Source organism: Agelaius phoeniceus, chromosome 9 (assembly GCF_051311805.1).
Source record: "Agelaius phoeniceus isolate bAgePho1 chromosome 9, bAgePho1.hap1, whole genome shotgun sequence".
Taxonomy (NCBI): Eukaryota; Metazoa; Chordata; class Aves; order Passeriformes; family Icteridae; genus Agelaius; species Agelaius phoeniceus.
In genome coordinates this window covers 32708553-32722520 of record NC_135273.1, presented here as the reverse complement: position 1 = coordinate 32722520, position 13968 = coordinate 32708553, and the positions used below count along the sequence as shown (strand labels likewise).

The following is a 13968-nucleotide window of genomic DNA, read 5'->3' as shown; positions in this document are numbered from 1 at the left end:
GGGTTGGTGCTGGATGACCCCACAGGGGATGCCCCTCACGTGAAGGGGGCATGCTCTAGCATGTGACCCTTTGAGAAATGCTCCAAGCCCCACAATTTTAGGGGAAATCCTCCCCTCTTTGCACACATGTGTGTAAAGGTGCATTTCCAGCTGTGCGAGCCTGGCACTGCTCGTTGCCCTGACTGCTGCGAGGTGATATTTACACCAACACTCTGGTTATGGGTCATGCATATCAAAAACAAGGATTTTATGGTGAAAATTCTCATCAAAAAGTCAGTGTTTTGTCTGTCCACAGTGATATTAAAAAAAAAAACCAAACAAAAATCAAACAAGACAGGGCTGAGCCAGGACAAGCTCACATGTGAATGGAAATGGCTTTTCAGGCTGGTTTTATTCCCCCACCTCTGCACCTTCCACGGTCTGCTCGTTTGCCAAGCAGCTTAATTACCCTTGAGTGAAAGCCTCTTCCCCGAGGCCTCTAATTGCAGGTTTGGGTAATTGGCCTCAGTGTTGCAGAGTGTGTTTGGGGCTGGGCCGTGCTCCCCCCGGCAGGTGTGACCCTCCTCCTCCTCCTCAGTCCCAGTTTTTGAGCCCATTCTCCGGGGTTTCTGCCCGAGGAGGAGCAGCAGCCGCTCGCTGGGTGTTGGGGGCTCCTGGCTGGGCTTGAGCAGCTCGGGGTCCTGACTCAGCCCCCTGAGTCACAGCCCCATGAGCAGTGGGGGCAGTGGGATTCCCCACCATTCCCAAAACATCCAGCTCCCAACCGCAGGGCTGCCCTGCCAGGGAAAGGCTTCCCGAGGGTGCCGGCTGGGAATTTCAATCCACTGGTTGCATCATCCCTCCCCCAGCAGAGGTGACAACAGGGAGACAGACGGCAGCTTATCAATCAAGACAAGTTTTATTAGAAAAGTAAAAAAAAAACCACCCGACACGATTGCATAGGAATTCTCGCACTTGAACATCAAGTGTATGAGTGTAAACTGTAACCAACGGAGTGCCCCCAGCGTGTCGGGGCCAGGGTCCTGCCCTCCGGCCCCTCTCCCGATCAAAGACAATTCCAGCCGGGCTCGGCCTTTGATCCAGACCCCCTCCCCCGAGACCCCATTGATTACAATCCTGGTTTACAAAAAAACCCCCCATGATTGATCAGGCATCGGGAGACCGGCACCCCTCCAGCAGCCCCGCTGCCGCCTCCGGGAGCGCCGGGATCACCCCGCAATCACGGACGGCGTGGAGCGACCTCCGCCCGGCATGTCCCGGCTGCTCCACGCCAGGGATGTCCCGGCTCGGGCAGGGCCATGGGGACCTCAGCCTGCCCCAGCTACTTCCACCTACAGCCCTACTCCAGCCTAACCTAAACTACAGCGGCTGCAGGAGCCGCCACGCTCTGCCCGGCTCTTCCGAAGCACTTGGGAAGTGGCTCCTCCGGCGCGGCCCATCAGCACTCCTCGATCAGCAGCTGCTCGGAGCTGTACAGCTTCTTCTTCATCACCCTGAAGCCCGTGCTCAGCTTCAGCGGCGCGAAGGCCGGCCCCGAGGCGAAGAGTCCCTGGATCTTGGGCCAGAGGCGGGAGTCCAGCCGGAGCACCAGGGTGAGCTGGAAGGTGGGCACCACGCCGGGGTCGGCGGCGATGTGCCCCACGTCGTGGCAGGCCTTGCCGTGCTCCACGCACAGGTCCAGGAGGGCCCCGCGCAGCCCGCAGGGTTCGCTGCACGCCAGGCGCAGCAGCTCCGCCCGCACCTGCGCCTGCAGCTGGGCCGGCATCAGGAGCCGCCAGCAGCGCTTGGAGCCCAGCGGGGCCCGGCCCAGCGCGGCCCGCACCTCGTCCAGCAGGCTGGCGCACAGCAGCTCGTCCTCGGGGTCGTGCAGCAGCTCCAGGTCCATGTCCGGCAGGGAGACGCCCTCGGCGTACTCGGCATCTGCGGAGGGAACAAGGCGGATCAGCGCCGGGGGTGCGAGACACCGATGGCAGGGGTTCAGGGGTGTAGCAGGGGTGCGCCGGTGGCTCTGGGACACGCCGGGGGCTTGGCACAGCACCTCCACCCCTCCGCCCAGGGACCCTCATCCATCCATCCATCCATCCATCCATCCATCCATCCATCCTCCAGCCCCTGAGGGACCCGCACTCACCTCCCTCCGAGCCGGAGGCGCTGCCCAGAGACTCGCAGTCGGAGGTCTCCAGGCGGCCCCGCTCGCCGCCCGCCAGCCGCTCCCACAGCCCGGGCATGGCTCCGGACACGGCACCACCCAGTCGGGCCCGGCTCCGCCGCCGCTCTGCCCACACCACCCGCGCCCCACCCTTATATAGCCGCGGCGCGCCGGGACACGCCCCCCTCCCGCGCCCGCCAATGGGAGCGCGGGGCACGTCCGCGGCGTCTCTCCTGCCCGGTGACAGCGGGAAGGCCACGCCCCCTCCATGGGCCACGCCCCCTGGCGGCCGGCGCGGCCCCGGGCGCTGCAAACGGGAGCCGCGGTTGCATCAGGGCCGGCCCGGGATACCGGCGCTGCCCCGCACCCACCCCGGCCCCGCCGCACAGCATCCCCGGACACCCCCCGACCCGCACAGCACCCCGGGGCCAGCCCATCGCTCGGGCACACCATCACGTCCCGGTGGGGAGGGGGACGCCCGCCGTGTCACCGCGGTCCCCGACCCTCCGTGGACCGGGAAGCCGATGAGGGTTCCCCCATGGGTTACTGGGGTTTGATCCGCCCCGTCTGCCAGGAGCTGTTCGCGCGGTGGCACCGGCGGGTGCTGCTGCCCTGGCACGGGATGGAGCCCTGCAGCCCCGCTCCGGCACCAACCTCACCGGGAGCCCACCGGGGTCCCGTTCGCTGGCCTTGTCCCGCTTTCCTAAGGCAGGAACGGATGGTGGAGTGCAACTTGTTGGAGACCAAGGGGTGCGGGGGTAGGGCACTGCCAGGCTGGGATGGGGTTCTGCTACTGAGCAGGGCACTGGCCAGGTTGTGGAAACCCCATCTGCCATCCCTGGTGTCCCCTAAATTAGGGATGGGGTTCTTCCCAGTGCCAGGCTGTGGGTAACCCCCATCTGCTTTCCCTGAGGTGTCCTAAATGTGGGATGGGGTTCACTCAGTGCCAGGCTGTGGTCACCCTATTTGCCATCCCTGGTGTCCCCTAAATTAGGGATGGAGTTCACTCAGTGCCAGGCTCTGGCACCCCCACCTGCCATCCCTGGTGTCCCCTAAATCTGGGATGGGGTTCACTCAGTGCCAGGCTCTGGCACCCCCACCTGCCATCCCTGGTGTCCCCTAAATCTGGGATGGGGTTCACTCAGTGCCAGGCTGTGGCACCCCCACCTGCCCTCCCTGGGGTCTCCCAGATCCCGCCCGGGACACGGCCGAGCCCCCGGTGTGGCGGTGTCCCCCGCGGCCGTGCCGGTCCCCACGTACGTGACCTTTCCCAAGGCAGCCCCTGCGGAGCGAAGGAGCGCAGTGGGAGATAAAGGGCTTTGTTTGTCCTCCCGCTGCGCTGCCTGCGGCTTTATCGGAGGGGCTGAGCACGCTCCGAAGCCACCCCGGGCTCTATCTTGGCTGCTGTCCTTCCCGAGCCCGCAGGGATAAGAGCCCGGCGATAAACACGGAGCGGGGCACACGGGGCACGGGTCCCCCACCCACTGCCACCCAAAGCGGGCACAAAGGGCTCTGGGCACCCCCAGCGGCAGCTGCAGCTGCTTTTCAGGGGTCACAGCTTGAATCCATCTGCGTTTTGGGCGTGGAAGGCTGGGCTGGGGGAGTGGGTAGCATCCCAGGGAGCGGAGGAGAGGTGTGGGGAGTTGGGAACAAGTCCTGGCTTGCGCCCACAGCTTGCAGAGATACTCCTTCGGTTTTTGGGACCAAAAAATGAACAATCCCCCAGCCCCCAGCTGTTAAAAATACACCCCAATATTTGCACACTCAGCGGGATGGTGCTTGGGATCCTGTTTTTCACAAAATGCATCCCGTGGGTTATTTCTTCCCACAGCCACCAAGTCATTGGTACGAATGTTGGCTGGGTGAGGCTGAAAATAGATGAGGATCTGCTGGTTTGGGGGGTCAAAACAGGGGGGAAGCAGCAAATAAACAAAAAAGAGGTAAAGGACCACAGGGAAGGCGCCCTGCTAAAAATAAGCTGGAATTCTAGAGCCAAGCATAAATATTTTTCTTTCTTTGCCATAACATCTCCTGGTAGGCAGCAGAGCAAGCAGCTCTGGTGCGATGGCATGTTTTAAAGGGACATGTAATTTTTGATCCCTGCAATAAAATAATCCAGCTGGGAGGGGGGGGGAGGCAGTGTGGGGCTGGCAGCTCCTTCTGCTTCCCAAAAGAAGCTGAGATCCAGGCCACTCCTCTGCAGCAGGGCCTCTAGGAATGGTTTTGGGCTGGAAAGCAAAGTTTTAGCGTTGGTAATCCCTGCACTTCCCCTCCCCTGGTGCTGCTGCTGGCAGTGAACCCGGGGTGGTTTCTGTGGAGGAGCAGCGTGTCTTTCCCCCTGACCTGCTGTCCTTTCTGTGAGAGCAGAGATTGAGGCTTTCTGGACACTCTGTTCCCAGCCAGCTGTGCCTGCCCCCTGTGTCTGGGCTGAGATTGACTCCATCGTTCTGATTTCCAGCCCGGCTTTGCAAAGGGTTAAGCAGGAGCCGGGGGAGCGGCTGGCACTGGGGAGGGTCCTTGGCTGGGCCCCTGCCCCGATGTGCTGAGCTCAGCGCTTTTGCAGGCCGCAGGGGGAGGGGGCTGGGAAGGAGGAGGAGGAGGAAGAGGAGGAGGAGGAAGGGAGGAGATGTACTGAGGGGCTCAGCGAGTGCTCTGGCTCACGTCGGCTGCAAACTGTGGCCCTGTACGGTGGGGAGCAAATTCCTGCCCCGTGGGCTACTGCTATGGAGGAGTCCCCGGCTTCGTGTTTTTTCCCCAAAAAGTCACTTTTAGGTAAATTTACACCCTGTTTTGTCACACTGGGCTGGCACACACGCATCACTGGGATCCTTTGTGTCCAAGCCACAGAGGGGCTGAGACCATGGCTTTTTCTGTGCCTGGTGGGGTGGGTGTCCCTCACAGCGCGTCCCTGCTGGTGGCTGGGGGTGACAGGCCCAGAGGGTGACCCTGCATCCCCCGAGCCCGTGGCCAGCTCCGGCAGGTGAGCTTTGGCTGCGTGGGACGCGTGGCAGGTCCCGGCGTGCCGCTGGCCGGGCAGGCCTGTGCCACAGCCAAACCTTGCGGGCCCGTCTCTCACCCTGGGACAAGCAGCTGCAGGAGCCGGGCGGGGGAGCAGGGAACGTGCATCCATGAGGGTGGTGGCAGCCGGGATGCCGAGTTGAGAGCTGGGTAGAGTGCCGGGTCGGCACCGTGTCGTTGGCAGGGTGTGGGCCACGAAACTCCTCTCGCCTTGGGTGCTTCTGGGGGAGAAGATGGCAGAGGGTGTTTCTGGGGGTGCTGCCCCACACTGCTGCATCCTGGATGCTGGGAGAGGCCCTCCCTGCGGGCGGCCTGCCCGGGCAGCCGGGCGAGCGCGTGCCTTGGCCCCGTGGCCGGCGCTGGGGCCCTGGCCAGCGGCGAGAGGAGCCGGGGAGGGGAGGTGTGAGCGGGGCCTGTGCCGGTACATAACGTTCTGCTGCGAGCACCCACAGGAAAACCAACAGCAGCTCTGAACGAGGCTCTTTGTTCGGCTCTTTTTTTATTTTCCCTCCCCTCCCCGCATCAAGTTTTTCTGGCAGCTGCTGGGCTCCCTCCTCCCTGCGGCCCCCCCGAGCTCCCGGGACCCCGGGCCAGGGGGACGTGGGGCTTCCACCCTCCGAGGAGAAATATCCACCGCTGGCACAGCCCCACCGATCTGCAAAGCAGGAAATAGGCTGGCTTGGGAGTTTCCAGCTGCCAGGGAAAACCTGGGTTTGGAGGAGGGGGAGTGTGGAAGGCTTTGCCCGTACGGATCCCTCCAGTTCTCCCTGCCTTACATAAAGTGTTTACTGAGAGGTAGGAGGGAACGGCCAACAACATGTTTTTGCATTCGTAGTACTGTACAGGGTGAACTTTTCACTTCCTCTCAATGGCTCTCACACATGTGTCTATTTTGGTGCTGGGCACACATACAAACACACCATGTACAGCACGGAGCTGGGGACGTTCCCTGCTCTGTCCCAGCACAAGAAACTGCTGCAAAACAAGCAATGGGAGGAGGGTGAGAGGGAGAAATCTCAGCCCCGCCGTGTTCTGGATCTGGATGGGGAAGTCTGGGCAATGCTTGGGCACTGCATCCCCTGGGCAGAGCTGCAGGCACGGAGCCCCTGGCATCCCAGGAGGGCTGGCAGGGTGGAAAAGTTTCCCAAGTTGAGCAGTGAAAAGGAAAAGCTCTTTCTGTGCCTGATTGTTCTGGGTCAGCGAGCACGGGTTACCGGGTGTGAGCGAGGGAGTTTGGGGGATCTGCTGCTCCATTCCCAAACCCCACAATGATATGGGGTGAGGATTTTTGGCAGGTTTGGCCAAGGTAGATGTAGGTGGCTGGAGTGAGCAGGATTAAAAATAGATGCCACCGAGCAAACAAAAAAGTGGAGGGCTGAAGCACTCCCTTCTTTCCCGAGCAAGCCCATCTGGGATGGAGTTTGAATCCCGCCTGCCGTCAGGTTTGGAGCCGCTGACTGTGCAGGAGGCCCCCGCAGAGCAGGGCCTGGCAGCTCTCCAAGGCTGGGGAGGAGGTTTTCCGGGCTGGGGCCGTGGCTGGGGTGGCCAGCGTGGGACAGTCTCAGCTGAGCTCAGCCCTACGTGAGAACGCCCCTGTGCCGCTCCCGCAGCCGCGGTGAATTTCCACGGAGCTGGAATTGCGGCTTCGCCCGTGGCTCAGGCAGCGTGGGGCTCTGGATTGCCCACAGCTGGCTCTGGCACTGCAACTGATTTATGCACAGCAACACACACAGAAGGTGGCTCTATGCTTTTCCCCCTCAGTTTTAGCTAATTGCTGGTGATCTGAAATGGGAATGGATCCCAGCTAATCTGTTTCAATGCAGATGTGGCTGGGCTGAAATAGTGAGTAAAAAATACAATCATCTCGTAAGTGAGATGTTGAAAATGGAAAAATGAGGCATCTGGAGCAGTAAATCAAATAATTGTTTGCATACGGTGCTGCTCCTACCCCCTGCTGGCCAGCAGAGCCATGGGGCGAAGGCTCTCATCCATGGAAAATCAACATGTTGAAATGGTTACGCCAGAACATGGAAATCCAGTTCCCTCCAAGAACAGAAGTGAAGTACAACTGAAAAACAAGATGATTAAAATGGTTGGTTTTAAACCAGGGTCTTCTCCTCTGGCTGAGTTAAACCAGGATTCAAATCTGACTTAAATCAAGCCACTTTTGAGCATGGTTTGGCTCTTCTTACACTGAACTTCAGTCTCCATCATGACAGTCGATCTGCCTCTGAGCTTCACTAAACCTCCTTAACTCCCAAACAGCTGATTGTTTCCCTCATCAGACCAGATAAAGACTTTCAAAGACAGAGTTATTTTATTGTCACAGAGAAATCTAATACAGAACAAAGAGGACAAAGTTTCAGGGTACTAAAAGACCGAGCAGTGTCCTGCCAGCGCTACCAGAGAAACGGTGATGAAGAGGGAACAGCTTGGGCAATGGCCGAGGCACTGCTGCAGGAGGTGACACTGCTGCAGGAGGTGACACTGCTGCAGGAGGTGACACTGCTGGCCCCTCACCCAGCGCTGGGACAGTTTGTGTCCATGCCCCAGGAGGACAGCAGGGGCTGAGGAGTGCTTCTGGCATTTGCTCCAGAGGGTTTCCCCGCTCACCCAGCGCTCCGGCTGCGCTCCAGCGGGAACCCAGGCCGAGTTACGAGGTCGCCCCCCCACACTGTCCGTGTGCCCCCTCTGATTATCCAGGGGCTGTACAGCTGATCCTGCCTTCTAAGTTACAGAAACCAAGCCCTGCCAGCCTGTAAGGACCTACAGAATCTCGTCATTTCCGTTTATTGGCAGCTTTACGGGGGATCCCCACTCAAAAAAACCCAAAGCCCCATCCTGCCGATGCAGCTGTCAGCATCTGATAGATGGGGGGTGTTTGGAAGCCGGGCCAGGGAACGTTTTTCTTCTGCTCCCTGACAGCAGCGCTCCAGACACGCTCAGCCTGAGGAGGGAGTGAATCCCAGGAGCTGCTCTATTGGCTTGTACCTCCACTCATCTGCCTCCAGCTCTTCCACCAGACCGGCAAGTTTTTCCATCCTTGCGACTTGTTGATCTGCGAGGAGTTCAAAGGTAACTGTGGTTTGCAATGGCAGTGCAATTAAACCTTTCAATTAGATGCAAATTCCCAGCTGTCAGTGGGGAGCAGGGCAGAATAAAACCCACAGAGCCCATTTGAATTGAAACCCACTCTGTGCAAACAGCGAGGAGAAAGCAGGGACAGGCTTTTCTGCCCCAGTGTGTGTTTACCCATCCCTGCCCGTGCCATGTACATTCAAGTCCCAACAGGGAAACATCAGGCCCATTAGTGTATGGGGGTGAAAACAGGATGAAGCTCATTTCATGAAGCATAAATATTTATAGTGCAGAAGAACAGAGAAGTTCAGAGAGGGCTTGGTCAGCCCACGGTAGAGCTGGGTGCAGCAGGAGGAACTGTGCTTTTGATGAAGGTCCTTGGAGGAGGACCTGGATGAGTGTGGCAGAGAGGAGCCAGAGAGCTGCTGAGGAGAGGAAGGTCCCCAGACAACATCTTCCTCTCAGGTTTACTTATAACCAGTTGGGCACACAGGGTCCATTTGCAGTTAGATGTGCTGCAGTGGTGCAGAGATGGGAACATCCCTTCTCCCAGCTCTGCTGAGGTCTAACAGTGCTGGAAGCTCTCTGCGGCCTCTTGGAAAGACAGCCCAGGGCTAGCAAGAGGCGTAACATAAACTGTGTGTGATTTATGCTGACTGCAGCAGTGGGTGCTTTAAGAGGGACTCTTCTCACTCCACCTCCTGCACCCTTTTGGGAACTGTCAAACAAAGAAGCCAAAAAATGATGACCTCGATCTTTTTTTTTTTAAGCCCTCCACCTTTCTCACAGGGAGAAAACAGGGAGGTGCTCCACAGTTCCAAAGGCTGGTGTCTATTGGGGTGCCAGGCTGTGTAGCAGCCCCTGGTATCTACAGACACAGCAGAGCTCTGGAAACAATGGCTCTGGAGTTCAGCTTTGCTTTCTGATGCAGAAATACAGGATCACGGCCTTGCAAGCTGCTGCACACCCCCACAGCCGGAGGAGGACAGGAAACCTCTCCACTCAGAGACAACAGGTGGAAGTACCATTCTGGCTGACAAGAGGTGGGGACCAGAGAGGATGTGACCCTTGAGCAGCAGACAGGATCTGCTGCTGGGCTCTGTGAGAACCGAAGCTGTGCCACAGCCCAGCCCATGGCTGGGTCACAGGCACCTGGGCGAGGGCAAAGGGCCTGGCAGGGAAGCAGAGGTTCAAACAGGACGTCAGGCTGTTCCCTGGGGAGGCAGGGAGTGTACTCAGCCCTGTCACGCCACACCACGCCACGCGTGGCCGCCTCCCCAGTGACTCTGGAAACCTCACCTGACCCTGCCGGGCCACGAGGGCTCAGCAGAGAAACAAAGGTGGAATGGAGCGTCCCTGTGCCCCAGGCCAGAGAGACAGTCAGCGCTGGGCCGAGATCAGAGCGTGGGCGTTTCCTGCCCAGAACCTCCTCCTCCTCCCGCCTCACCTTGTGCTGCCACACAGCCAGGGAAAAACAAGCTTCGGGAGGCACAGCCCGTTCCCACCCCGCCTCTGCGGGCTCCCAGCGCTTTGCATAGGGCTTGCAAAAGGACTCAGTGGTGGCCTGACTGAGCGTTCACTCTGCTTTCTTGTGGCTGACAGCCCAGAGCAGGGCGGGCTTTGCCCCCGCCGCCCTCCCCGAGCCACACGCGGCCGGCGCTTACCGTGCTTCACTTGCTTCAGCGTGGATGCAACCTGAAAGCTGAACACAGACTCACAGAGGAACCTCTCAGAGCCATCTGTAAACAGAAAAAGGAGATGGCTGAACCCCAGAGTTTGAGGCTGAGCAGCCTTCAGTGCCCCTACCTCATATGTTTGAGGTGTGCGTCCACCCCTGCCTCATTCCAACATTTTCCCCTGTGCTTTCCCCTGTGGCCCTGCACAGGGCTTTGGCTGCTTCCTGAAGCTGCCTGGGAAGATACCCCAGAAGGAATTCTGTTACATCCCCTCTGACAAGCAATTTTAGTCCATCTTAAATAGAAGTTAAGCTAAGGAGAAGCCAGGTAATGTTATGGCAGTCTCTGATTCCCTCAGGGCTCAGACGCTCGTGTCCTTAGAATGCTTTAGGATTTCCCACGGGCTCAGACCATAACCCTACACAGAGTTTCAAATAATGTGTATCTTGCCATCCAAGTCAGTAATTGATCATGCAAGTGACTCAGAAATAAAACAATCTGGGAAACATAGCTAATTGTGTACCAAGCACTGACATAGTTTATACTGCCTCCTTCTAAAAAACCCCAAAATACCTACGGGTTTCTTTAGAAACAAGCAAGATAGCCAAAGCAGCAATAAAAATCAGTCAGTCAGTGGGAATTTTTGAACAGGAAACTGCAGCTTCTCCACTGGCAGCTGCCTGATGAAAGAATGAGTGTATCACCTTTGGTGTCAGAAATTCAAAAGCCAACTTAGAGCTTCCTGCAACAGGGACAGTGTTTGGTTGCTGCTGCCACCCAGAGCAGGTGAACTGCTGTGATCCTGGTAAAGAGGTCAGCCCAAAGCACAATCCATTTAAAGCTCTGTGCCACAACAATGTGGAGAGCAGTTTCAAAGACAAAACTCTGGAAAAATCTAATCCAAAGCTGAACCCCAGGGAAGAGCTGGAGTTTCACTGTGCTCAGAGCTTCCTCTTACAAGTGCTGCCCCAAATACATCGTGGAGACATCAGAAAGAACTTTTTCATGGAAAAACATTGGAAGGGACTGTCTAGATAGGTGGTGGAGCCACTGTCCCTGGAGGTGTGCAAGGAACAACTGGACGTGGCACTCAGTGCTCTGGTGCTGTTGACAAGGTGGGGATTGGTCACAGGCTGGACTCAATGGTCTTGGAGGCCTTTTCTAACCTAAATGTTGCATTCTCTCCTCCACCTCCCTGTCTGTCCTGCTGAGTGGCTCTCAGGAGGAACAGCTGCCTGTCTATTTGGTAACACGAAGTGCTTCATTACTTTAATTTGTTTTGAGGGCTTGTTAAGTTCTGTGAGCAAACCTTTAGTCATAATTACTTCAATAGCCTGGCATATGGGCTCTAATGTGTAATAAAAACAACCCTACAACGGCACAGCCATCAGCTCCCAGCTGCCCTAGGCTGCCATAGGGACACTCCAGCTGTCCCACGGTGACAAGGGAAGTTCAAGGGGAGCAGACACTGGTTTAACCCTGTCACCTCGAGGACCTGCCCTTCCTCCCTCACCCACAGCTTGCTGGGCTTCTCCTTCCACGATCCCAATGAAGCTGGTGGAAGGGCTCAGGCACCCAGGTGCAAGCTGGCAGGGAGACAAGCTGCCTCCTGGACTAACCCAGTCAAATCCAACCCAAACCAAGAAAATTACTACTTCTGCCAAGAAAAATATTCCTGTCTCAGCTATCCCCGCAGCAACCCCTGCCCGACATCAAAGGATTAGCCAACAATGAGCAATTAACACCGTCATGTTCCCTTTCAGGTAGATGCTTCCTGGTCTGAAGTGTTGTCATGGAGATAAAAAGGAGGTGAGAGCCAGAAAAATCACTTCTTCATGGACTGGTGGGAAAGCCGGGACCAACCAAACCCCGGTGCTTCCTTTCTATCTCCAGCTTTTGCCAGCGGGGTGGGAAGTTCAGCAGCTGAAGGAGGAGAGGGGAAGGAGAAGGGCAGCAGCAATCACCTTCCAGCATCTCCCCAGCTCCTTTGGGGTAAGTGAAGAGGGCTTTCCGGGGCGGCGCCAGGTCCGACACGCTGAACCCCGAGCCCGTCACGGAGCTGCCGCTGACTCCGCCGGCCGAGGAGGATGAGGAGGAGGCTGCCATGGCACCCCGGGCCAGCCTGCCAGGACAAAGAGCAGGAGTTAGGAAGGAGTTCCCCGAGGAGGGATGAAGGCAGTGAGGGGCAGGATGAAGCCGCCCCCGCTGCCCTGTGTGTGTGTGGGAGAGCTGCCTGTGCCCGCTGTGGAGACGGGCACAGAGCTGTCACACCCCAAAAGTGAAGGCAACCCCCGCCCCAACCCCTTGGAATTCCCCTGGGAATTCATCCAGAGCGTGCACAAGAGTAACGAGGTGCAGCTTGCTGGCCTGAATTCACCGGCCTTCAGCTGCCCTGGCGCTTGTCCCGCTGCCCAGGGCCATAAAAGGCGGGGTTTCTTTCCTTTTCTTCCTCCTCGTTTCCAGGAGCACAAACACAGAAGCGCTGCTGCCTCATAAAACCTGGAAGGCTGTGGGACTGCCAGTTCCAGCAGCACATCCTGCAGGGAGCTGTGCTGTGCCTAACCCGCAGCAGCTGCTTTCTGCATTGCTCCAGACGTGTTTTTGCCTTTAAAACATTGTATTTGACTTAAACTGGCAGTGCCTGAGGGTCCATCTGCCTGTGCAGCACAATTCCGGCTGCCTCTCGCACGCTCTCTTCTCAGACTTGTTTTTAAGAGGTACTGGGTTTGTCACAACCTGGGAATTAAAACTCCTCATGTCCCTCTCTGATAGTACAAAAGGTGTCACTTGGCCCTTATCAGTGACAGCACTTGCTGCTCCTCCAAATACTTACAAGCACTTCCAAATTATCCTGCCCATTTAATTCACTTCTGTTATCGTATTTAGTACACCGCTGCAGGCTCTGTAGGGTACACAGGCAGTGCCCTTGGAAAGCACTCGAGGGTTTTGTGGAGAAAATGGGGTTTTAAGACCTTAAAGCTCATCCCATTCCACCCCCTGCCATGGGCAGGGACACCTGCCACTATCCCAGGGTGCTCCAAGCCCTGTCCAGCCTGGCCTTGGGCACTGCCAGGGATGAGACAGCCACAGCTGCTCTGGGCAACTTGTGCCAGGGGTTCACAGGGAATAATTCCTTCCCAATATTCCACCTACATTCCCACTCTGTCAGTGGGAAGCCGTTCCCTTTGTCCAGTTCCTCCATCCCTTGTAAGTTAAGTTTCCCAAGAGTGCTCAAGGTTACTGTGTGTAACACAAAAAACAGCAGCTCACAGGAGCATGGGGGCTTAGGGGCCGTGACGAAAAACGCCTGCATAAAGCAAACTTTTATTTTTGCCACGCTACACCCAGCAACACCTCCCTCAGCAAACCCTCGGGCTCAGCTCCCTGCTCGCAAGGGAGGTGCGACGATCGTTTGCGCTGAAACGATGCCAGCCGGGGCTCGCAGACCCGACAGATTCCTAAGTGTGGCTGCAGGGGGTTTATTTTAAACAAACACAGAAGAGAGGAGGCGGCAGGTCAGGGCGATGCCTGGGCCTGTTACAGGAACCTCCAGCCAACGCCTCAGGCGCCTCAGGAGCCGCCATCTTGGGGGGGCGGGGATCCCCGCGCTCCCACCCCTGCAAGACCACGCCCCAACGCTCATGGCCACGCCCCCACACTGACCACGCCTCCTCCCCGCCCTCCCACCAATGGCCCCTCCGAGCTGCTTCCCGGTGAGTGTGGGGCCCCCGCGCCGCCGCAGCCTACGCCCTCCCCGCGCACTCATGCCGTCGCCCTTCACCTTCCGGGCCGCCGCCGCCTCCCGGCGCTCCCCGGTCCCGTTGCCGAACCCTCTCTCCTTCACCCGGGAGCCCGGACGGCGGCTGGGTGCGGGCGGCGCGCGTGGCCGCGCTCGCGGTGCATGATGGGGCGGGGCGCGCGCCACTTCCGGCGGGGCGGGAGGGGGAAGCGGGGACAAAATGGCGGCAGCGGCGGCGAAGGGAACGGGGAGGCTTCGCTGCTCCCGCCGCCTTCCCGCTGGGGTGTCAGAGTAAAGCCGAGGGGTTC

At 58.2% G+C, this 13968-nt stretch overlaps 3 protein-coding genes across 3 annotated transcripts in view; 1 reads left to right on the top strand and 2 right to left on the bottom strand.

Annotated features, from left to right (window-relative positions):
- Positions 1-879: 879 nt before the first annotated feature.
- Positions 880-2269, bottom strand: DDIT4 (DNA damage inducible transcript 4). Its single transcript, XM_054637611.2, has 2 exons — positions 2132-2269; positions 880-1920 (listed from the first exon to the last, which is right to left on the bottom strand). Exons 1-2 carry the CDS (start codon positions 2226-2228, stop codon positions 1439-1441), a joined length of 579 nt encoding a protein of 192 aa, XP_054493586.1. The 5' UTR covers positions 2229-2269; the 3' UTR covers positions 880-1438.
- Positions 2270-7465: 5196 nt separating this feature from the next.
- ANAPC16 (anaphase promoting complex subunit 16) lies at positions 7466-13837 on the bottom strand. The gene is made up of 4 exons (XM_054637615.2): positions 13703-13837; positions 11886-12043; positions 9910-9984; positions 7466-8225 (listed from the first exon to the last, which is right to left on the bottom strand). Exons 2-4 carry the CDS (start codon positions 12025-12027, stop codon positions 8110-8112), a joined length of 333 nt encoding a protein of 110 aa, XP_054493590.1. The 5' UTR covers positions 12028-12043; positions 13703-13837; the 3' UTR covers positions 7466-8109.
- The window catches only part of ASCC1 (activating signal cointegrator 1 complex subunit 1), a 35766-nt gene continuing 35275 nt past the window's right edge, over positions 13478-13968 (top strand). Inside the window, exon 1 of the mRNA XM_054637606.2 lies at positions 13478-13634. The gene's annotated coding sequence lies outside the window, so the exon portion shown is untranslated. The remainder of the gene's footprint in view (positions 13635-13968) is intronic.